This window comes from Mastigoproctus giganteus, chromosome 5 (genome assembly GCF_048544385.1).
Source record: "Mastigoproctus giganteus isolate SK-2022 chromosome 5, ASM4854438v1, whole genome shotgun sequence".
Taxonomy (NCBI): domain Eukaryota; kingdom Metazoa; phylum Arthropoda; class Arachnida; order Uropygi; family Thelyphonidae; genus Mastigoproctus; species Mastigoproctus giganteus.
Window position 1 is genome coordinate 188,689,456 of NC_143579.1, and position 26,392 is coordinate 188,715,847.

The 26,392-nt window shown below is 38.7% G+C and overlaps 1 protein-coding gene across 2 annotated transcripts in view; it reads left to right on the forward strand.

Moving 5' to 3' along the window:
- The window catches only part of mRpS23 (mitochondrial ribosomal protein S23), a 92,750-nt gene that overhangs the window by 19,473 nt on the left and 46,885 nt on the right, over nucleotides 1-26,392 (forward strand). For both annotated transcript variants that reach the window (XM_090373602.1, XM_090373601.1), the window contains exon 2: nucleotides 10,876-11,037. In XM_090373602.1, the coding sequence (XP_090229728.1) occupies nucleotides 10,876-11,037 (162 nt within the window). The remainder of the gene's footprint in view (nucleotides 1-10,875; nucleotides 11,038-26,392) is intronic.

The window sequence follows — 26,392 nt, forward strand, 5'->3', positions numbered from 1 at the left end:
AATGAAAGGGTGGTTGTGCAGGCAGATATGAAATTCTCTGTTCAGTGCAGACGGGCTGTAAGAGTAGCTCATGGTGTATTGTCAATGATATATAGGAATTTTTCTAGCAGGGATAAGGAGGTGATTATTCCCTTGTATAAGGCAATGGTCAGGCCACACCTAGAGTACTGTATACAGGTTTGGAGGCCTCATTTCAAGAAGGATATAGAGCTGCTGGAACGAGTACAGAGAAGGGCAACAAGATTTGTGAATGGAACAAAGGGGTGCTCTTACGAAGAAAGGCTTAAGTTTTGTAAATTACAGTGTCTGGAGACTAGGCACCAGCGAGGTGATCTGATAGAGGTGTATAAAGCCTTGAATGGTTTGAGCATGCTTAATGCAGATGGGATTCTTCCTCTTGTTCAGAATAATCACCTCAGAGGGCATAAATTCAAATTGAGGAAAGACAGATGTAGGATGGACGTGCGGAAATTTGCCTTTAGCCAGCGGGTGGTTGGTTGGTGGAACAGACTTCCATCCCTTGTCGTGGAAGTTGATAGCCTAAATAAGTTTAAGGCTCGGCTGGACAGGTATTTTGAATGAACAGAGGGGTGAAGTGGAAGTGGTTTTTTTTTTTTTTTTTGGCTAATGCTGCATAAGCTTGCTTTCTTGCATCAAATGCCTCTACTAATGCTAATGTCAATGCTAACACTTTGCTGTTTTTCTTTGCATCCTTTGCTAAAGATTTCTTGTAATCTGCCTTCACCTACCTAACCTCCTTTGTGATTTGATTACAGACCAGCTTATATCTACCATGCGCTGCTATGTCACCTGATAATTTTTATGCATCCCATACATTTTTCTTCTCTGGCATGAGTCTCATTAGTTCATCTCACCTCCATTTAGGCCTAAACCTTGAACAAAATACCTTAGTTGGTATGAAAAGGCTAGTAGCTTCCAAGGTTAATTCTTTGAATGCTTCCCATTTAGAATCTCTTGTTGGTGACATCATCAGTTGGTCCCACTGTATACAATTTAAAAACTGTCTGAGACCACCGTAATTAATTTTACGAAAAAAAAAAGCCTTTCCTTTCCCCTGATGGTAGTTACATTAGCATTAGTTTAGGCATACAATGCAAGAAAGCAAGCTTATGCAGCATCAGCCAAAAAATAAATAAACCCGCCTCCCATTTCACCCATGCTTTCACTCTAAATGCCTGTCGAGTTCAGCCTTAAATTTATTTCTGCTATCAACTTCTACAACAAGAGATGCAAGTCTATTCCAACAATCAGCTACCCACTGGATAGGGCAAATTTCCCCACATCTATTCTAGAACTGTCTTTCTTCAATTTAAATCTATGTACCCTCAGATTTGTAATCTGAGGAAGAGAAAGGCTTAAGTTCTGCAATTTGCAGAACTTAAGCCTTTCTTGGTAAGAACATGCCTTTGTTCCCCTCACCAATCTTGTTGCAATTCTTTGTACAGGCTTCCTTGCACCATATGACCAAAAATAATAATCATGGATGCATGGTTTTGGCAACAGAATATAAATTTATAATTAAAATTTATTTATTATTATTTTTTTAACTCCGGGTTTACAAACCATTTATATAAATACAAGAGAACTGTTTGTAGAGGATAGGATACTCAGTCTCTGTAATTGACCACTCTGGGGTAAGTCACTCTCTCTTATGGCGGCATCCCCCTGTTCTTATTTGGGACATCCCAATCACTGAGAGCAGTTGTGCATATAATCAAGGGATTTGTATAGGTTACAGAGCATGATGCTCTTTATAAAGATAATTATCGCAAAGTAAATGTTGTTTGAATTGTAGTTGTCTCTTTAGAGAGTATATTGCTTTTTATTTTTAGATAGTAGTACTTCTAACTGATGTATTTCTTTATCTCTCAGTTCTGTAATGTGTTGCTGATTTTCTTTATTCAAAGCTAATAATTATTGGACCAGCTTTTTCCTGAAATTCCATTGTTGATTGGTTACTCTTGGTCAGGATCTTAAAATAGAGCTTGAAAACAGGGTAGATGCCCACAAAGAAATTAAGTTGGAGGGGCCCATCAAGCTCTCAGTTCCCCATGTCAATGGCAGAGCTTGAACTTGATCTGTTAGTAATCCTGGGTATAAGGTCTGAACCAACGTAAGCAGGGGTCGATGTGTGGCGCCGACACTACATGGAGGAATGCCGCCCCTCTATGTTACTCTAGTCATCTACCACCTCTACTAGGTGGTAGATGACTCTCATCAACTGGTGCAATACCACCACTCTGCTTATTGGAGGTTTGAAGTGGTGGAACCCATGTTTAGTCTCTAGAGCTAAGTTCCGGTCAACCCTTCCCTATCTCTTCCATCATGCAGTATGATTGATGACTTTTGAGGTTATGATGAACATCGTGGCGAGATCCAATATTCCTTACATTTCGAGGGTACAGCTCTAAAACGGTGTTCGCAGGCCGGCCGCTAGTTAGTACACCGGACCGAACCTATTGGTAATTCTCTAGGAGGCTTCCGGATCAGCTAGTGTATAATCTTGCTACCTCTACTCTGCCAGATAGTGACCGGAGGGAGTTTGAGTAGTGTGTATGCGAGGAGCATTGTCCAGGCCACGTTATGTCAAGGATCTGGGTATATTCTTACCGTGTGCGCCATATCCAAAAATTTCTTTACTTCACACAGCATGTCCCCCCCCACACTTTTCCTTACTATTGAATACACCATGAATTGTAAACTAATAGAGTAAGCTTATCTGCAAAAAGATCTAAACCTCCCAAACACTTCCTAGTTCATTCCACAAATATACGTGGTCTCAATTCTAATCACAACGATGTCCATTTCCACTTGCAGTCTGCCAAACCCTGTGTACTTTTCTTGATGGAATCTCAGATGAGCAGTAGTTGAATCGGTTGATTCAACTACTGCTCATCTCAGGTGCCCAAATTATTTGCTGTATGATTCCTTTCGCCTCAAAGGTGGTATTTGTGCACATGTCCACTCTGATATTCCCTGTCAGAGACTTGGCAATTTGGAATCTCCTCTCTTTGATCTTCTCTGCCTTAAAATCTCTCTACCTCATTGTGTCAAATTCATCTGTTGTCTCTGCCGTTCTCCCAACTCCACTAATCACTTAGAGCTTTTTGACTTTCTCCAGTCCAACTTTCCTAACAGTGAGGTAATTTTCGTTGGTGATTTTAATGTTCACAACTCCAGCTGGCTTCCGTTTTCTAGTCACACCGACCCAGCTGGTTGAGATGCTGAGGCTTTTGCAATTACTAATGACCTTGCACAGACTGTTCATTTACCTACAAGAATACCGGACAATCCTAATCATACGCTTGATCTTTTTCTCACAAACAATCCTTCTAAGTACACGGTCGAAGCGAGAGGTCCTTTAGGCACTGCAGACCACAACTTGGTGATTGTCTCTTCTTCAATGGAACCTTTATCTCATGGCTATTCCCAACCTCGTGTTGTTTGGCATTACAAGAATTCAAAATGGGATGACCTGTGAGACTTCCTTTCTTCTTTTCCTTGGTCGGATTACTGTTTCAAAACCTCTGACGTCAATGTTTGCTCAGATTGTGTCAGTGAAATTATTCTTGCAGGAATGGAATCCTTTATCCCACATTCCACTTTAAAATCTCGTCCTTTATCTAAACCTTGGTTTTCCAATAAATGTGCTAAGGCTGTTCAAGAGAAAAATGTTGCATATTGTAATTGGCTTGTTTCTAATTCTCCAGTTTCATTTTCTGCCTACACCAAAGCTCGCAACAATTGTAACGCAGTTATTAATCAGTCCAAACTAGAGTTTGAACAGGCTAAGAGTAGAAAACTTGCTTTTTGCCCTAATGGTAGCCGAGAATTCTGGTCTCTTGCCAAAGCTGTTGGCCGCAACTTTTGCCCATCTCTGCTCCCACCTCTGTCCAAACCAGATGGTTGTTTTGTCACTTCAGCCAAGGATAAAGCTGACCTGCTAGCATCCCGTTTTTCTTCCAACTCATGTATTAATGATCTTGGTAAAACACCTCCCACCATTCCCAACACGCTCCATTCAATGCCTTCTGTTGTCTTCAGTCAAAAGGATGTCAGAAGGATTTTGACGAATCTTGATGCTAAGAAAGCTCCAGGTCCCGATGGTATTTCTCCACTTGTTTTCAAAACCTGTGCTCCTGAACTTACTCCTATTCTTTGCCACTTTTTTTCACTTTCTTATTCCAAAGGTGTTTTTCCTTCTGCTTGGGAATTTGCTCATATCCAGCCAGTTCCTAAAAAGGGTGACAAATCCCTCCCATCCAATTATCGTCCCATTGCAATTACTTCTACTCTTTCTAAAGTAATGGAGAAATCAATTAACCGCCAACTCTTAAACTACCTAGAAACCTACCGTCTGATCAACGATCGCCAGTATGGATTCTGTCAGTGTCGATCCACTGGTGATATTCTGGCTTATGTTACCCATTTATGGACTAATTCAATGGAAAGGTTCGGTGAAACACAAGTAATTGCTCTTGACATCTCAAAGGCTTTCGATCGTGTTTGGCATAAAGGTCTTCTAAACAAGCTTCCATCTTATGGTTTGCCAACTGTTTTTTGTAATTGGTTATCCACTTTTCACTCTGACCACACTGAGGGTGATGGTAGATGGTTCTCTGTCTTCTGACTTTTCCACTAATTCTGGTGTCCCCCATGGTTCAGTTTTTTCTCCCACTCTTTTCCTCTTGTATATTAACGACCTTCCATTGACCTGAAATCCTATCCATAGTTTTGCTGATGATAGCACATTGTATTCCACTTTCCAGTTTGAGAAACCTCGCCCTTCCCTTTCAGCTTCAATCTCTCGAATACCTGCTACTAATTCCTTAAATGCCAATCTCCAGTGGGGTAAAGACAACTTAGTTGATTTCAATCCTTCTAAAACTCAGTCCTGTTTTATATCTCGCAAAAAGGATTCTTCTGCTCCTATGCTTATCTTTGGTGACACTAAGATTTCTAGGCAAGATGATATATTTCTTTTGGGAATTACCCTGACTCCTAATCTCTCTCGGCACAAGCATATTGCAAATACAGGTTGTTCTCGACTTTACAAGTTAATTTGTTCCTAGTGCGTGCTTGTAAAGCGAAAATTCTTAAAGCTGGAATTTATTTCCCATAGACATAATGTTAAAAATAGGGGTTACGTTATCAACAATGAAATTAGCTAATTATGTTTAAACAATGATTGATTTATCCAAAGAAATTAAAATGTATCGTGTAAAATCAAGCAAATTATAATAATAGAGAAATTATTTATGACTTACAAATGTTAAAGAATGTTTATTCTTCATCATCATCATCATCAACTAAATGCCAAAAGCAATGAGTGCTGAGCCAATAATGAGCGATCGTTGATCGCTCAATATTGGCTTGGCACTCATTGGTTTGTTGCACAAGGAGTCATCTTCTTCAGAAATGCTTCGAGGTATTTATTTCCTAGATAATCTTCTCTTTTCTTTATAAATTTCAACAGTATGCATAAGCATTTTTTAACAGAACCCACAAATTGCAACTAACATGATTTGTGCGGAGTAACAAGTTTACAAAGCTTAAAAAAAAAAGGAATGACGAGAAGATTCTGAAATATAAAACTATACTGAAATATAAAAGTAAAAACCCACACAATTCCAGCTATTGGTATTTTCACAAATGCAATAACTAACAGTTTACTACCTGTTTATAATTGCTTGCAGTAAGAGAAAAGCCCAATAAACAGGAAAGCACAAATTGTTTTTATTGTTTATCGTTGTGACTTCCAGAAATGTTCTTCAGAAAAATATCACAAAGCCTTTCAAAATTGGTTTTATAACCTATGATAACAAAAGTGTTGTGCGTTTAATGACTTGAATTGGTAACTAATACAATTTACACTATAAAAACGACCTTTTAGGGAGTTATATAGCAAAAATTTGAACTTCCGAGGTCGTGAAATGAATTACCAAAAAACAATGTGTTATTAGGTTCACATTACGATATTTTCGCGATACTATGGTAACGGATTAATATTGTAAAGCGGGATACATTGTATTGTATAGCTACGCATATGGTTTTCAAATGCGGTATTTACGAATGTTTAACATTCATTTTTTGCAATTAATTTTTGATTTTGTTGATACTTGATACATGGAGAAAAAAAAAAAAAAAAAAAAAAAACTTGTAAACCCGGGAACTCGTAAAGCAGGAACTGCCTGTATTGCTGCTTCTGCCTCGAAAAAACTTGGTTTTCTTTTTCACTCTTGGCATTACTTTTCTTCTAAATAGCTGTTCACTCTGTACGAATTGCAAATCCGCCCTACCAAGATATATTGTTTCCACATCTGGGGCGGTGTCCCCAAAACCTCTCTCAGGCTTCTAGATTCCATTCAGAAAAGGCCAGTTAGGCTAATTAATGACTCATCTCTAATTGTCTTTCCACTCTGTCTCTTAGACATACTGTTTCTACAGATACTTCAATGGGCACTGTTCTTATGAATTGGCTTTTATAATTCCCGCTCTCTCTTTTAAAACAGTTTGAACATTAGAATTAGCATTAGTAGAGGCATATGATGCAAGAAAGCAAGCTTATGCAGCATCAGCCAAAAAAAAAAAAAAAACACTTCCATTTCACCCCTCCGATCGTTCGAAATACCTGTCCAGCTGAGCCTTAAATTTATTTAGGCTATCAACTTCCACAACAAGGGATGGAAGTCTGTTCCACCAACCAACTACCTGCTGGATAAAGGCAAATTTCTGTACATCTATCCTACATCTGTCTTTTCTCAATCTGAATTTATGCCCTCTCAAGTGATTATTCTGAGCAAAAGGAAGAATCCAATTGGCATTGAGCATGCTCAAACCATTCAAGGCTTTATACACCTCTATCAGATCACCTCGCCGGTGCCTAGTCTTCAGACACTGTAATTTGCAAAACTTAAGCCTTTCTTCATAAGACCAACCCCTTGTTCCATTCACTAATCTTGTTGCCCTTCTCTGTACTCGTTCCAGCAGCTCTATATCCTTCTTGAAACGAGGCCTTCAGACCTGTATACAGTACTCAAGGTGTGGCCTGACCATTGCCTTATACAAGGGAATAATCACCTCCTTTTCCCTGCTAGAAAAATTCCTGTATATCACTGACAAGACAACATGAGCTACTCTTGCAGCCTGTCTGCACTGCTCACAGAACATATCTGCTTGCACAATTACCCCCAGGTCCTTTTCATTCTCTACCACTGTCAGTGTAGTACCACAGAGTTGATACGTTGCTCTGGGATTGCTGTTTCCCATATGTAGTACTTTACATTTGTCAGTGTTAAACTTCATTTGCCACCTCTCAGCCCATCTACTCAACCTTTCCAGATTCTATTGCAGCAGCATAGCATCAGTAGTGCCCTTAACAACCCTGCCAACCTTTGTATCATCTGCAAACTTGGACATTAAGCTTGATATACCATCATCAATATCATTTATAAATATAGAAAACAATAATGGACCCAACACTGAACCCTGAGGGACTCCACTGATAACATTAGTCCACTGATTACCACTCTGTCTACTCCCCCTCAACTATCCCTTTATCCATAGCAGCAATTTGCCTGCAATGGCACACTGCTCCAATTTGTGAAGCAGTCTTCCATGGCAACAGTATCAAAAGCCTTTCTAAGATCCAAATATATAATATCCAAGTTGTTCCCTGTATGCAGTTCTTTTGTGACTGCATCATAGTATCCAATCAAATTGGTCAGGCAACACTTTCCCTTAACAATACCATGCTGTGTCCGCGCTATAACTGAAGTCTTGTCTAGATGATCCTGCAGTGCTACTTTAACCAGTGCCTCCATTAATTTTCCTGGAACAGAAGTTAAACTCACAGGTCTATAATTACTTGTGTCAGCCTTTGATCCTCCTTTGTGAATTTGGGTGACATTTGCACACCTCCAGTCTATGGTACCACCCATGAGTCCAGGGAAGCTCTCATAATTATGGCTAAGGGTTTGCTTACTTCCTTTGCTGCCTCCTTTAATATAACTGGATAGATCCCATCCACCCCAGGTGCCTTTCTTGTGTTTATCTTCAACAATTTCTCCTCCACTTTACTCTCAGCTATTACAAGATTATCTAGCTTACTGCCAGAGTTGAATACACCTGTGGCATTCCCCTCGCTGAATAACTCATGTGTGTATGTCGATGCCAAATATTCATTTAATTTGGTAGCTACCTGAGCAAGATCATCAACAGTTGAATTGATATCAAGTGGACCAATCTGATTCATCCCCTTCCTTTTAGAGTTTACATAAGTAAAGAACTCTTTGCCGTTTTTCTTTGCCAAAGATTTCTCGTAACCTGCCTAACCTCCATTGTAACTTGGTTATAGACCAGCTTATATCTATCACAGACTTCTGTGTCACATGTTAATTTATATGTATCCCATGCATTTTTCTTCTCTGCCATATGTCTCATTAGTTCATCTGACATCCATTTTGGCCTGAACCTTGAACAATATTTCTTAGTTGGTATGTAAAGCCTAGTAGCTTCCAAGATAAGTTCTTTGAATGCTTCCCATTTTGAATTTGCTGTTGGTAACATCATCAGTTGGTTCCACTGTATAGAATTTAAATACTGTCTCAGACCATCATAGTCGCCTTTACGAAAGCAAAAACCCTTTCCTTTATCCCTGATGGTAGTTACCTCTTTGAGTAAATCCCACTTCAGCACACTGTGATCACTGCCACCTAGTGGTTCCTTTATCTGCAGATTCTTAAATGCATGAAGAATCACTACTGATAATCAGATGGTCGACCGGGCTAGCCGGGTGGGTAAAGTGCCTGTCTGGCAACCCAAAGGTCGCAGGTTCGAATCCTGCCTCAGGCTTGGATCAAAGTACTGCAAAAACCTTGGGAGGTACATTATGGCCACAGAAGCCGATGCCTCAACAACTACCAAAAAAATAAATAAATAAAATAAAAAATAATCAGATCAAGAGTATTACTCCCTCTAGTTGCCTCCCAAACATGCTGATGTAGAAAACAATCATCCAATAAATCCACAAAAGCCTTGCTAGTGTGTGAGTGACCAACTCACAAATTCCAGTCAATATCTGGAAAATTAAAATCCCCCATTATAAGACTCTCTGATTTACTGGCCCACTCTATTTCCCTGTACAGTTTCTTATTATACTCATCAGAGTCATTAGGCCTATAGCACACTCCTACTCTCAATTTTTATCTCCCAATGCTTATGTCACACCAAACTGACTCGACACTGCACTGTCCAGCGATGTCGACTGGCTTCACTTCCTTGGATTTTATGTGTTTCTTAACTAATAGCATAACCCTCCTCCCTTCCTATCCTTTTTTTACACATTGTACTCCCCAAATTCCAGTTCTGCATTCCTTATATCTGTGTGACACCACATCTCTGATATCCCAACAATATCTGCCTTTGATGTTTTGAGCAATACCTCAAATTCATCAAATTTATTTACCAAAGTCTTAATATTGGTGTACACGCAAGTATACATGCACTTGTTCCTATTTTTAGCTACCCTAACACAACCCATGTGTTTACTTGTACCGCAATGACTCACAGCACTCTCTGAAATATCTTGCATCTTGTTTTCCAGGCTGCTGCTCATTCCAATAGAAGCAGTGCAAGAATCACTTTCACCTCTGCCAGTGGCTTCTGTTAACATGTGCCATCACCAGTCAACCATCCATTTACTGTCGAACTTCAAACTCACAGAACCAACTTTTCATCTTGCTTGTTTATTCATTCAACTGCTATTTTCTGGAACAACCTTCCTTCATATGTATTTCCTGAACATTACAGTCTACAGAAGTTCTAGTCTAATGTCAACAAAAATCTTCTTTCATCTTCTCGACCTCCAACCCGTGCACGGTAGTAAGTACTATAGGTTCTAATACCTTTTGTGTTTGTGTGTAGCACACACTTCTTGATTAGACCGGGGTTGGAGCCCGTGATCACCAAATACGGAGGATGCGGAATGACCACCACATATCCCCGGAGCAATATGGCATTAGTTGCGAATGCTCCTAAAAACCAAATAACAACAACCGCCTCTTGTGTTTTGGTTTTCGTAAAAAAAAAAAAAAAAAAAACCCACCCTTTATCCATAACTTGCACCTAATGTCATACTTCTCTACTTTGTACAGCATTTTTTCATGTGGAACACTCTCAGAACCTTTATTGAAACCTAAGTATATATCAAAAAGTATATATAATATCAAAATTAATTTTTTTCATTCAGTTCCTTTGGTACTCCATCATAGTATCTAATCAGTTTGGTCAGGCAAGATCACCTTAAAAAAAATCCATGCTGTGATTGCAATATAGCTGCATGGATTTTACATAACCTGTTTTGCAAATTGGGCCTGTTCTTAATCCTTTTAAATGCTTATGTTCTCTAATCCTAGCTACAGAGTTGCTCTGATAATCAGCTTTTCTAAAAAAAGCACAACCTGTCTTTTGGAGTTCAATTTTGAGATCTATTGACCATACAATTACTGACTATACAATTTGGAATGGACTCTATCTTGGCAAAGGATAATGATCATTCTCTAAAAATTACATCTTTTTACTGTTAATGGTTTTCCACCTACAGCCAGCTGAAGTAACAGTTTAATAATAGCTGTCATATATGCGTGCATATATATGTGTGTATAAAAACCCCCAAACACGAAAGGTATTAGAACCTGTACTAGGAAATGCAGATGTAGACCTTTGCCTTGTACAGTGCATTGGTTGAAAGTTTGGAAGACAAGATTGACACACATGCACATATAGTTGTTATTATATTATAATATACACACACAGTTGTTATTATATCATAATATATATTCTATTTGTTATTAGACTGCAAGGGCTTCTTCACTCAGGAGTTATCAAAAGAGAAGACAGGCCTATATGGTATGATGTTTATGAGGCATTTCCCCCAAAGTATGAACCATTGTACAGCAGAGTAGCAGAATATAAGGAATTAAGACAGATTTTTTATAATGAAGATATCATTAGAGCGTAAGTAGTTTCATAATTAGAAAATAGCAGTTATCCATAACAAAGGAATTAAATTAATGTTTGTTAAAAAAAAAGTAGTAGACCTTTGCTAAATGTCAGGGTTACATTCTCGAAAGGATCACCATTCAAAAATTCAAGTGATTTGATTTTTCCCAAGAAAAGTAATGGTGTGAGTTGAGGGAAAGAAATGCTGTAGAATTTTGGCTATACAAAACATTTTGGACCAACGGTATTTTGAACGGTCTATTTTCAATTCCCTCTGTCCACAGTATAAAAGGAAAGTAGGGGAAAAATGAATGAGAGAAAATCACAGCAGTTTGCATTTATGATTTTTTTGCATTTATATTTATGGTTCATGTTTGCATTTATGCTTTTACAGGGATGGAATATGCTTAAATAGACAGGGTACAAGAATATTTAACCCCAGGGACTCTCATGTGGTGAGTATGGGCTTGGCACACCCAGGGTCCTGAGCTGGATATCATCATTCTTCTCTTTCTTGGTGATTCCCTTCTACTTCTGACTCAGATTTTCTCTCTCTCTCTCTCTCTCTCTCAGGTAACTTAGAAATTTTTTTTGGCTGGTGTAGCATAAGCCTCACCATATGACTAATAATAATGATAATAATAATAATTTGCTGATGCTATTAGTAATGGCCATATGGTGCACTAGCCAAAAAATAAAATAAATTAGTATATAAAAATAAATAAATAATAAAAGAAAAGGAAATAAATAACCTATGAATTTCCATCCTCCTGTAGGCAACTATCCAGCTGACCTTTGAATTTCCCCAAACTGCCAGCTTCAATGATCCATTTAGGTAACTTATTCTAGTAATTTGTAATTCGCTGGCTAAAATAAAACTTCCTGCAGTTCATTTATAACCATGAAAATTTTGTCCTCATTCATTTTACTTTTGCTGTTCAGAGCCTTAAACACCCCAATCAAGTCTTCTCTGAGGTGCCTAGTTTCCAAGCTGTGCAATCCACATATTCGAAGTTTTTCCTTATATGGATGCCCTTTTGCTGATCTCACTAAGCGAGTTACCCGTCGTTAGACCCTTTGAAGAAGCTAATGTCTTTTTTTAGGTTGAGTCTCTATACTTGAACATAGTACAGTAAACCCCGCTATTCGTGGGGGTTACTCTCCTGAGAAATGTCGCGAATACCGAAAACGCGAATACTGAGTTATGGCTCCCATAGAAATAAAGGGGTTCCGTTCCAAAGTATGAAATATATAAGAAAAACTAGTCTAAAATTTTGTCTATGTATGTATTATATGTACCTTCATAATATGACTATGTACATAGTGAATTGCAAGGATATGGCATCCAAATGAAAATAAGAAACAATTTAATATTAAATGTAATATTTATTAGAAATTTCAAACAAATCTTTCAAACCAGTGCCTTTGCTAGCTAAAAAACTTATCCCGCCAGTGCTATCACCAGTTTCGCTAAAGTGTTGATAAAGGAGTTTTGCCTTTTCACGAATGATGAGTGAACTTAACGGAATTTTATTTTGAGTTCGGTCTTCTATCCACAGATTTAAAGCTTTTTCTATTTTTTTTAAATTTAACATCACGAGTTAGAGCAAATTTTTGAAGCAATTATCACGTTTTCACGGACACTACGGCCGATTTTTTTCTTCCGATTTTTTGATTGATCATACTGTTGGCTCATTGATTTTATAATGTTTTGCCACTGAGGAGACACTTTCACCATTAGAAATTTTGTCTAATAACTCAATTTTATTCGCTAATGTCATGACCTTTGATATTTTCACATTTCTCTTGTTATTCGTAGCCATATTTTTATAGGGGTTAGAAAGAACTTGTCCACAATAAAGTCACTTTCTTCCGTTAACACACTCGAAAAAGTCTGTTTTACACTGCAAAACGGTAGATTTATCAATTTTGTAAGCATATCAATTTATAAATTGATAAATTTATTCAATTTATAAGCATAGAAATTAAAAGCAAATGACGAAACCTTCCACGACAACGCATAACACATACTGAACAAGGATTAGTGAGAAACATCCACGCTTGCGATTTTGTCACCCCTCTCCCTCCCACCCACTGAGCGCTGTTTTGACCGGTAAAGATAATTTTAGCCACGCTCATGTTTTTTTATGGCGGAAAATATTCACGGTGCTTTAAAATTCACATTTTTTTAGGTTTCATTTTATATTAAATCGGCGATCGCGAATACGCGAAACTGCGAATAGCGGGGGTTTACTGTATTTCAAGCATGGTTTAACAATAGCCTTATCTAATGGAATTATGATGTCCTTATCTCTACTAACAAATGTTTGATAAATCATCGATAGGACACCTTGGGCCTTAATTGCAACCTGTCTACAATGCTTGGAGAACTTCATGTCCAACTGCATCATAACTACCAAGTCCCTTTCTTCCACTACTGACTTTAGTTTAACTCCACCAAGTGTATAAGTTATTTTGGGATTACTGTTCCCCAGGTGTGTAAGACCTTGCATTTTGATGAATTAAAGCATAGCTGCCACTTCTCTGCCTATCCCTGAAGTCTATCTAGGTCACTCTGAAGAACCTCTGCTTGGCTGTGATCATTAACTAATCTACTGATCTTTTTACATCATCAGCAAATTTAGACAAAATGCCTCTATTCCTTCAACAATGTCATTTAACATCACAGCTCTGGTTCATACTATTTAAGAAAATCAAAAACAACAGTGGTCCCAATACTGATCCTTGGGGAACCCCACTTCTTATATTAACCCAATCTGAGGAATAACCATTTATCAAAACCCTCTGCCTCCTTCCCTGAAGCCATCATGCTATCCATCTAAGGAATTTCCCCGTGATTCCAACTTGTTACAGCTTATAAAAGTAACTGCTCCTGTGGGACTGAGTTTTTTTTGAGATTTGCTGGAATCTAAATAAACAGTGTTGAAATTATTTCTTAAATCCAGCTCATGAGTGACCCTGTCAGAATAGCTAACCAGATTTGTTAAATATGATTTTCCCTTTACAAAACCGTGTGTATCTTTCAGAATTCCATTTCTATCTAAATGATCCTGAATTCCACCCTTGATCATTGCCTCCATGATTTTCCCTACTACTGAAGAAGCTAGAGTGACCAGTTGGTAATTTCCCAGTACATTCTTAGAACTGCCTTTATGTATTGGCAATAATTGGCATTTTTCCAATCCAATGGAATCTCTCCTGAGTCCAGTGATGCTCTCATAATTAGCCTTCAATGGTTCAATGCACTCACTTGCCGCCTCCCTTAAAATTATAGGGTATATGCCATCAACCCAGGAGCCTTACTGGCCTGTAGGCTCGAAAGTTTTTCATTAAATAATCGTGAAATTTCAATATTATTAATTACATAATTTTCAACTTCATTGCCATAATTTCTCATTGACATAAAGGGTTTTTCTTCTATAAATAGATGCAAAGTAACTGTTGAGTTCATTTGCAACATGAGCTGGGGTATCTAATAGTATTCCACATTCATTATATAAGGGTCCGATCTGATTTGTCCTCTTTTCATTTATATAAGTGAAGAATTTCTTATCCCTGCTCTTTTCTCTCTTTGCCAGTGATTTAGCATAATCTGCCTTTGCCAGCCTAACCTTTTCTGTGGCACTATTACACATCAATTTATAGCTGTTATAGGCTTCAGTACTTTTTATGGCTCTGTAACTTTTCCACACTCTTTTTCTGCTCAAGTAATCTGGCAACTTCATTATTCATCCAACTTGGAATCCTCCTCATGCAGTATTTTTTTAATGCTATACTAGGGGGCTTCACCCCTGCTCGCTTTGCTTGCCCACCCCCGCGCACACTTTCCTATGTAAAATGTAGAGTTATACAGAGTAAGTCAAATCTTTTCTACTTAAAATACACACCTGTCTCACAACATGCACTAATTGATATCTAATCAGGAAATGACCTATGTAATTATTTACTTGCATTTACATAGGTCACTTAGGAAAGGCCTTTTGCTTTGGGTTCCATAATGCACGAGGAATATTATTGCAGCCGAAAGAGCAGGACTAAAATACTGAAATATTTACAAACTATACAAATATTTAAAGTATTTACAAAATACTATACTATTTACAAATACAGGTGGGCCTCGATTAATGCGATTAATTCGTCCCGCGAGCACATCGCGCAAAACGGAAACGCATTAATCGAATATCATAACCAATAGGAAAAATTATAATTGGTCCTTGACCTTCTGGAATGTCCATAAAGAATTTTAAAAATACCTTTTTAACTGTATATAATGTAAAAGATAATGAAAATAATTATGGAATTAAATGTTTATTGCATAAAACAGCAGTTCTTAAACTGTGCGCCGCGGAATATTTAAAATTTTCGAGGGAAACACAGCGATACTTGACATCTGTCGGACACCGTGCGAACTACTAGCTCGAGGTAGTTCACAGTTTCAGCATTTCTTATTAAGTTGTTTGGACCTAACTACTAAATGAAACTGTTAATTATTTCTTTTGGTCTGGGTGCGCCTTGAAAAAATTACCGAGACATTAAAGGCGCCATGAACCGATAAATTTTGGGAACCTCTGACATAAAATACACAATGAAGAAATTACTGTTGTGAACTATTTGAACAGTGTTGACTTTCTCTTTTCATCAATCAATTTCCGATAGCCGACAACAGTCTTCTCTGGGCCCTGGCGAAATAAATATCGCAGAAAACATCAAACCTTTTGTTTGAGGTTCTATGCGATACGAAAGATTTCATCTAATCATTTTACCATTATCTCCTTCGCAGTAACATTTTCATCTGGCTCATTTAAAAATTTGAATTTTTAAATGCAAGTCTGCATTGACTTTATTAGCAGGAGACAAACACGTCTTCTTCTGATGGTTGATGGAACACACCGAGGCGGGCAGCAGGAAAACGTTTGTTTATTGACCGTACGGCTCGCGGTAAGCTTAACGCGCGATTCAAATCTTTTTCAACTATCGCATAAAAAAAAAAAGATCGCGTTAACTGGAAATTTGCATCGTGTAAAGTGAAAAGTGGTATCATTTTTCAAATAGCGTTAACTGAATATCGCGTTAATCGAACTTGCGTTATGTGAGGCCTAGCTGTACTGTATACAGTATTCATTAATATACAAAAAAATGTTACAATGGAACATCAACTGTTAGACAGGGAAGCACGTGCACAAAGGTTGGTGAATGTTATGGAGCCAGTTGTCAATAATTCATTGCATTTTTAGTGAGTAATTGCCTCCCCCTCTTCTCTCATTGGCTTGAAAAAATATCACTACGAGGAAAACTTTTTTAATGTATAGAGAGAGATATACATTTAGGGCTTCTGTGAATAATGTTTTAAAAGTATACCAAAATTTAATTGCATTCTCTCTCTCTCTCTCTCTCTCTCTCTCTCTCTCTCTCTCTCTCTCTCTCTCTCTCTCTCTCTCTCTCTCTCTGTGAGATATTTACTCAGTTAATAGGGATCATGTAGCACCTTAAGCCGTCATAATTTTCTTTCCTGAAATTATAACCCTTTCCTTCGCCTTTTAGCTACTGCTACCTCTCTCTTCATCATCCACTGCAGAACTCTGTGATTACTGTCAGGCTTATTATGTCATCTGGTTCATGGGTGATGACCATGTCTAGAATATTCTTTTCCTTAATACTTTCCCTGACATGTTGATACAAATAACAATCATCTAGTTGATTTAAAAATTTTGTTCTCCATGTTGAGTTTCCTTCCCATTTGCTCCAATCAATTAGAGGTAAATTAAAATCACCCACAATAAGACATTGATGCTTACTTGCCCGTTCTATTTGCATATATGTAGAGCCTCTCATCATAATCTTCACAATCACCTGGCCTGTAGATTAGTAGTAGTAGTAGTAGTGGCACTTGATGCAAGAAAGCAAGTGTAGGAGCTTATGCAGCATCAGCCAAAAAAAAAAAAAAAAAAAAATCACACCATACCCTCCAAATGCCTGTCCAGTTCCTCCTTAAATTTATTTAACCTATCAACTTCCACAACGACAGATGGAAGTTTGTTCCAGCAATTAACCACCCGCTGGCTAAAGGCAAATTTCCGCACATCTATTCTACATCTATCCTTTCTTAATTTGAACTTATGTCCCCGTAGGTTCGTATTCTGAACAAGTGGGAGGATCCCATCAGAATTCAGCGTGCTCAACCCATTCAAGGCCTTATAGACCTCAATCAGATCACCGCGCAGGTGCCTAGTCTCCAGCCACTGCAATTTGCAGAACTTAAGCCTCTCTTGGTAAGAGGATCCCTTCATTCCCCTCACCAATCGTGTTGCTCTTCTCTGTACACGCTCAAGCAAATCTACATCCTTCCTAAAATGAGGCCTCCAGACCTGTACGCAGTACTCAAGGCGTGGCCTGACCATTGCCTTATACAGAGGGACAATCACCTCCTTTTCCCTGCTAGCAAAATTCCTATATATCATTGACAAAACCCCATGACCTGCCCTAGCAGCCTGTCTACATTGCTCAGAAAACTTCATATCTGACTGCACAATTACTCCCAGGTCTTTTTCATTTTCTACCACCTTAAGTGTAGTACCACACAGTTGGTACGTTTCTCTGGGGTTACTTCTACCCATATGCAGTACTTTGCATTTGTCAAGGTTAAACTTCAGTTGCCACTTCTTAGCCCATCTGCCCAAATTATCTAGATCCTGTTGCAGTAGCACACTGCCATTACTGTCATTAACAACCCTGCCAACTTTCGTGTCATCTGCAAACTTCGACATTAAGCCTGATATACCTTCATCAATATCATTGATAAATATACAAAACAACAGTGGATCCAACACCGAACCCTGTGGGACTCCACTAATAACATTAGTCCACGAAGAGCAGCACCCATTGATTACCACCCTCTGTCTTCTCCCACTTAACCATCCTTTTATCCATTGTAGCAACTTGCCCTTAATACCATTCTGCTCCAATTTGTACAGTAGTCTTCCATGCGCAACAGTGTCAAAAGCTTTCCTGAAATCCAAGTATATGATATCAAAATTATTTTTTGCATACAGTTCCTTTGTGACCACATCATAATAACCAATCAAATTTGTCAGACAAGACTTTCCCTTAACAAACCCATGCTGTGTCTGAATTATTGCTGCAGTCCTGTCTAGATGATCCTGCAATGCATCTTTAACCAGTGACTCCATTATTTTACCCGGAACAGGGTAAAATAATGGAGTTGAACAGTGATCCTGCTGGAAGTCAGCATTTGCGAACCAGTTCCTGAGGCAGTAGGATGGACGAGTATTCAAACATTGAACTGGCCGACATGCACCTCGTGTATGGAGCTGCGGACTGTAACGGGCGCGCCGCTCTGCGCTTGTACCAGGAACGTTTCCTGCACAGGCATGCTCCTCATCATACGATTTTTGCACGTGTGCACAGAAGGTTACGTGAGACTGGTTGTTTCACGAGAGGTACCATGAATCGAGAGCGAAAGACGAGAATGCCAGACAATGAGGAGAATGTCCTACGTCTTGCAGAAGGCAATCCGAGTACGAGTACTCGAGCGATAGGCCAACGATTGGGTATTTCCCGATCCACTGTATGGAGGATACTGTCAACAAACCAAATGAGTTCATACCATCTGCAACGTGTCCAATCATTGGAGCCTGCGGATTATCCACTCCGGAGGACTTTTTCTACTTGGTTTCTTCAACAGAAACGGTTCGGCTGACTTCCAGCAGGATCGCTGTTCTCGCAACCTCCCATTCAACATCCTCTACCGCATGACGAAGGCATTTCGGACCCTGCAATGCTATGTGATTCCGATTCGTCTTTGTGCCCCCTACACCTGCAAATTTGTCGCACTGGTAGTGAATCACCCTGTATATATATATATATATATATATATATATATATATATATATAACTATAGAAATAAATTAGAATAGGAATTAAAAGTCACGCCAGCAGCATGGCAAGACAAGGGCGAAAATAACCAAGATTAAACATAATGATAAACCAACAGGGAGGGAAGAGAGGGGTAACAAGAGTAAATATTGCAGCAGAAACTCTCTAAGATAATCTAGATCATCTAAATGTAAAGATAATAAAATAGATTTAACTTTCGAAAGTCAATTAAATAGAAATTTAATGGGGCCCCCTCTGATGGGCACCAGGTCCAAATTTATGTGAAATATCACTAACAGAGATTTAAACCACTACAATAAAATAAAACAAAAATAAACTGAAAATAGACCGACCATTACGCCACATCTCAACAGAGGACCACAAGGCCAATAATGGTCAGGGAGTCGCTGCATTTTGATCGCTAGACAAATTGCCGCAAAGGCGAGTCGACCGAAAGATCAGTCCGCCACCCGATCCCCAGATCGAACCGCCAATGCAGAGGACTAGAACAGCGGTGGTCCTGATGCAGCGAAAATTAAAAGATAGAACAGATACAAGCACTCCAGTGCAAAGCCACACTACCGACAAAAGTAATCTTAACCAGATTATATAGACAAGTAATGAACTATGGATGGCAGCACAGGCGCAGTGTTAGCAATTCGCCCACTACTGTCATGTGATATAATTATACATATATTTGAATAACGTTTAAAAGAGTTGGAAACTGAATCTTTCATAATAAAAAAATAATAATAATATATAATAATAATAATAATATATATATTAACCGACCGGGCTAGCCGGGTGGGTAAAGTGCCTGCTTAGCAACCCAAAGGTCGTGGGTTCGAATTCCACCTCGGGCATGGATCAGAGTAGTGCAAAAACCTTGGGAGGTGCGTTATGGCCACAAAAGCCGATGCACCAACAAATAACAAAAAAAAAAAATATATATATATATATATTAGGTCGAGATCCCAATAGATTTTGCTTTGCGGGTGGTGGGGATTTTTTTTTTTTGTTTTTGGCAGGAAGTATTATCGGTAATTAAGGCCTAACTAACTGGCTAGCGGTAGTTCTACTAGCAGTTGTTGGATCGCCTATGGTTCCATGTTATCTATTAACATGGGATCAAGTTAATAAAAGTATAAGGTATAAAATGTAAAGTATAAATATAAAATCTCAATCCCAGTTTGCAGCTAATAGTAATCCAAAATTTAAAACTAAAGTTAACCAAAAATTAACAATTACAGATTATAAGATTTATTTGATTTACTTGAATTATTAACTTAGGACAACCATAACCTAAAAATGAGTGCTTACAAGGCATAACTGTTTTGAGACCACAGAAACGGGTATGCCTATGGCATTCTTTTAGATGGCCAATCTATCTGCTCAAAGCCCCCGAGGAAGAAGCAGAGAGAGACGGCCATGTGAAAGAAAGTCACTTTCCTATTTTATATTTATACTTTACATTTTATACCTTATACTTTTATTAACTTGATCCGATGTTAATAGATAACATGGAACCATACGTGATCTAACAACTGCTAGTAGAACTATCGCTAGCCAGTTAGTTAGGCCTTAATTACAGGTAATACTTCCCGCCAAAAACAAAAAAAAAAAAAAATCCCCACCCACCCGCAAAGCAAAATCTATCCGGATCTCGACCTAATATATCAATGCATGTATAATGTTTAATTGTTCATCATACAATAGCATTAACGCCGCAAAAACGCAATATTGTCCGAAACAAAAATTTAACAAATATAGGACTTGGGCTTAAAAGTAGTGATCAAAATATATATATATATATATATATGAAACTTGAAAGAAAAAAAAAAAAAGAAATATATATAAAATATAAGAAAAAAGTATATATAAAAAAAGTATAAAAATAGAATGCAAGTACAGTAAATCCCCGCTATTCTCGGGGGTTATGTTTCTGTGAAATGCCGCGAATACTGAGTTATGGCTCCCATAGTAATAAAGGGGTTCCGTTCCAAAGTATGAAATATATAAGAAAAACTAGTCTAAAATTTTGTCTATGTATGTATTATATGTACCTTCATAATATGACTATGTACATAGTGAAATGCAAGCATATGGCATCTAAATGAAAATAAGAAACAATTTAATATTAAATGTAATATTTATTAGAAATTTCAAACCAGCGCCTTTGCTAGCTAAAAAACTTATCCCGCCAGTGCTATCACCAGTTTCGCTAAAGTGTTGATAAAGGAGTTTTGCCTTTTCACGAATGATGAGTGAACTTAACGGAATTTTATTTTGAGTTCGGTCTTCTGTTCACAGATTTAAAGCTTTTTCCATTTTTTTAAATTTAATGTCACGAGTTAGAGCAAATTTTTGAAGCAATTAGCGCGTTTTTACAGACACTACGGAGGATTTTTTCTTCCGATTTTTTGATTGATCGTACCGTTGACTCATTGATTTTATATTTTGCCACTGAGGAGACACTTTTACCATTAGAAAATTTGTCCAATAACTCAATTTTATTTGCTAATGTCATCACCTTCTTTGATCTTTTCACACTTCCCTTGTTATTTGTAGCCATATTTTTGTACGGGTTAGAAAGAACTTGTCCACAATAAAGTCACTTTCTTCCGTTAACATGCTTGAAAAAGTCTGTTTTACATCGCAAAAGGTTGATTTATCACTTTTGTAAACATATCAGTTTATAAATTGATAATAAATTTATTCAATTTATAAGCATATAAATTAAAATCAAACGACGAAACCTTCCATGACAAGCGCATAACACATACTGAACAAAGATTAGCGAGAAACATCCACGCTTGCGATTTTGTCACCCCTCTCCCCCCCACCCACTGAGCGCTGTTTTGACCGGGAAAGATAATTTTAGCAACACCCATGTTTTTTTATGGCGGAAAATGTTCAAGGTGCTTTCAAATTCACATTTTTTAAGGTTCCATTTTATATTAAATCTGCGACCGCGAATAGCGGGGATTTACTGTATAGTGAGAATACAGATTTTGAATGAAGTAAATGTGTCTCTCCCATCCCTTCGCCTGGTGGGTTCCCCACTGCCAACTAACATATCCCACCCCCGGAGCAGGATGGGCAGCTTGACCTTCCTACCGGATTTGACACTACTTGGACATGACACCGACGAAGACATTCTGTGGCTTTCCATTGGTGATCTGAACTGGGTACTCTAACTTGGTTCTCTTTAAAACCCCATCCCCGGGCAGGGGAGGGAGGAGACAGGTCTCTTTCTCCTCTCCTCCCTGCCTACCCCCACATACTTCGCCTGGTGGGCTCGTCTCTACTGGCCTCTTTGGGGATGCCTACTCTATCGTCCCTATTCTTCTATCTGTTTTTCCCCCCAGTCTTCAGTCTCCTCCCCTTCTCTTACTAAACCGACCAAATACACCCCCTTAACAATGCCGCCAAATTCTAATCAACGTCTAAATTCTACCGTTTTAGGTGGTGGGTGCAGCCTGCCAGAGTACTTAAATAATCTATTGGGTGCTTGACCTGCCTCCTCGTGGCAAAGTGTGGGCAACAGTGGATCCCAATAGGGGCCCAACGGCTAAATGGTCAGAGAAACAACAGAACATAACACTACACAACAGACCACTCCCCACACGCGCCCCTCGTAGCCAGGTGGGAAGGAGAAGCAGTGCGTAGCACACGCTTCTTGATTAGACCGGGGTTCGAGCCTGTCACCACCAAATACAGAGGATGCGGAAAGGTCAAGGAATGACCACCGCATATCCCGGAGCAATATGGCCTTAGTTGCTAATGCTCCTAAAAAACCAAACAACAACAACAACTCCCCACACACTTTTTAAATCTCTGGCCTCCACAGAGTTCTGTGTCTCTCACAAAGAACACAACGCGGAGAGGTGGGAAACCCCTGGTGCTGTCAGACAACTAACACACTTTATACCTTTGCTTTCAACTATTTCACACCACACGGATTCTGTACTATCATGAGAAACATCTGAATCTGGGAAAGCTTTCGTTGTGCTCAGACTGCTTTTGATAAGAAGCATGACTCCATCACACCTGTCTGCTTTATCCTTTCTAAGTACATTGTACATACTGTACTGAAACTCATCCTCCCCCTATTTCTGGGTGGCACAACATTTCCTTTAGTCCTGTTATGTCAGTGTTACTTGTCCTAACCAGCAGTTCGAATTCAATCATTTTATTGACAACATTTCTGACATTATAGACAATTAAGACAGTGTTCTTGTATAGTTAACTACCCTGACACACCCCTTGAAATTATTTAAGCTTGCTTCCCTGGCATTAACTACCTGCTCATTTGAAACGTTTCTGCCCTCAGAACATCTTGCTAATATGATCTCTTGCGGTAAAAAATCAAGAACTCTTGAGGTATGTGCAAACGTTACTTTACAATATTATCAGATACACGTATTTATATCACTCTTGTCCCCCCAAACTAGCAGTTCCCCGAACCTTTAAGGTATCCTTTAAGTAATACTGGCAAAATCCCTTGCACCACCTTTGTTTAAATGTATCCTGTCTCTACAAAACAGATTCCTTCTATCTATAAGTGCAGGCTAAGCTGATAAAAATTTCTCTCCAGAAGCCTTGCCGAGTCCAAGTCTTGAGTTAATCCAGACTGTTTTCAGTATATAGTCCTTCTGTCATGCCTGGGCAGAATTTTCTATGAAAATCCAAAACACGAGAGGTATTAGAACCTATAGTACTTAGTACAGTGCATGGGTTGGAGGTTGAGAAGATGAAAGAAGATAATTGTTGACATTAGACTTGAACTTCTGTAGATTGTAATTTTTAGGAAATATGTATGGTTGTTCCAGAAAATGGCAGTTGAATGAATAAATGAGGAAGAAGAAAAGTTGGTTCTGTGAGTTTGATGTTAGACGGTAAAAGGATGTAGATTGCTGGTGGTACGTTTTCGGACTGCTTTGAAAGAAAGAGCAGGAATTATTCAGAAGAACAGTGCCATGAAAGTATCTATAGAAAAGACATGCAACAGAAACAGAACATCTATGAGACAGAGAGTGGAAAGAATGTTAGAGATGAGTCATTAATTAACCTAACTACCCTCTTCTGAATAGAATCTAGAAGTGTGAGAGAGGTTTTGGGGGCACTGCCCCAGATGTGGGAACAATATTCCATGATAGGGTGGATTTGCGATTTGTACAGAGTGAACAGCTGTTTGGAAGAATAGTAATGCCGAGACCGAAAGAGAAAACCAAGTTTTTTAGATGCAGAGGAAGCAATATTTGTAATGTGCTTATGCCAAGAGAGAGTAGAAGTCAGGGTAATCTCCAATAGAGATATATCATCTTGCCTAGAAATCGGAGTGTCATCGAAGATAAGCATAGGAGTAGAAGAAACCTTTTTGCGAGATATAAGACAGGACTGAGTTGTAGAAGGATTGGAATCAACTAAGTTAACTTTGTCTCATTGGAGAATTACCTGGAGATCAGCATTTAAGGAATTGGTAGTTGAAGCTGTTTGAGCAGGGCAAGATTTCTCAAACTGGAAAGTGGAATGCAAGGGGGGGGGATTAGATTTTCCAGCACCATTACCAAAAATGTAGATCAAATTTGAGGTTAATTTGGAAAAGAATTCAGGCTCTCTGAATGGTAAAAATCATCACTTTCCTTCTCTGATACTTTGCTGGAGGGGTAACAAATTGTTCTCGCCTGCTGAGATATCAGAAGCACTTGCTGAAGCTTTTTCTGTAGTATCAGATGCTACTGCATATAATTCACATTTTCATCATAATAAATCCTGTGCTGAGCTGGAGTGGAGGTTTAATGGTGCAAGGGCTACCATGGCAAATTGCAAAGAAAATAAATTTTCTGTTACTCTGGGGTGACCACACAGGCAGAGGAGTTCAAGGAGGAAGGCGGGGAGGGACAGAAAGAAAGAAAGAAAGAGAGAGAGAGAGAGAGAGAGAGAGAGAGAATGAATACACAAAGAGCACCATATTTAACAGTCATGCGGGCTTGAACCACAGTCGCTCAAAGGTTGTGAACTTATGCACCGCACCTGGTGCCTGACCATCCGCTGTAGCAGCCCCTGTGCCGAGTGGTACAGGATCAGTTTTGCTATTACAGCTGTGCTCTATATGATCAACCTTTTATGTCAGTAGAACTTAAACAATCCTTACATTACTCTTCTGGCCTGGATGGCACCTGTTACATCATGCTGGAACATTTTAGTGAGAAAGCCATGATCCCTGTTGATCTTTTACAAATGGACCTTTAGAGAAAATACATATACACTTTCTTGGTATCATTCAATTGTGTTGGTCTTCCCGAAATCACGAAAAGAGCCCTCTTTACCAAATGATTACAGAACAGTCTTCTTTATCAGATGCTTAGGCAGAATGTTGGAAAAGATGGTACATTGTAGACTTACATTGATATTAGAAGTGCAGAACATCTTGATTGGCCATCAGTACTGCTTTTGAAAGAAACAATCCACCTTATATGGTAATGGTATTTGCCACAGTGCAAGGAAGCCACAATCTAATCTAAACTTTAACCTCTGTAATTTGAATTTATGGCACCTAGTTCTGGAATTCTTTATAACAGTGACAATTCCAACTTCCTTCATTTTACTAATCCCTCTCAGTGCCTTATAAACCTCAATCAGATCACCTCTGAAGTGCCTGCTTGCTAAGCTCTTTAGTCCACATAATCGGAGTCTTACCTTGTATGGTCATCTTTTGCCAATCTTACCATTCGAGTTGCTTGTCTTTGGGCCCTTTCAAGAAGCTCAATGTCTTTTTTCAGATGAAGTCTCCATACTTGAACACAGTATTCCAAATGTAGTGTTAAAATTTCCTTATACAGTGGGATTATAACTTCTACAGGATAACGTTCAATAAATGTTTGGTAGGTTACATGGGCTTTCCTGGTTGCCTGATTACACTGTTCAGAAAACTTTATCTGCCTGTATTATAACTCCCAGATCTATTTCTTCCTCTACTGTTTTTAATTCAACTCCACCAAGTGTATAATATATTTTGGGGTTGCTCTTCCCCAAATGTAAGACCTTGGATTTTGCTGCATTAAAACTTAGTTGCCACTTTTCTGGCCATTTCTGAAGCCTGTTCAAGTCATCCTGAACTGATCATTAATGAATCTACCAATCTTTATGTTGTCTGCTAATGTCAGATGCCTGTAGCTTAGTGTGAGGCCTGCCATTCTTGGTCTGTAGACCAATGGAAGGTTGTACTTTGACTTTGGAGTGACAAGTAATGGTATGTGGTTTCTACCAGTCTGATGATTTTGCCTTGGTATGGCATGTGCCTGTAGAAAGCTACAAGCTACTTGCTGGACTGTATTGTTCCGACAGTGAAGTTTAGCAGAGACAGTACAATAGTTGGAGCTGTTTTTCATGGTTTGGCCTGTGTCCATTGGTTGTTTTTGGACAAAACCACGAACGCTGAGGTCAGCTAGAC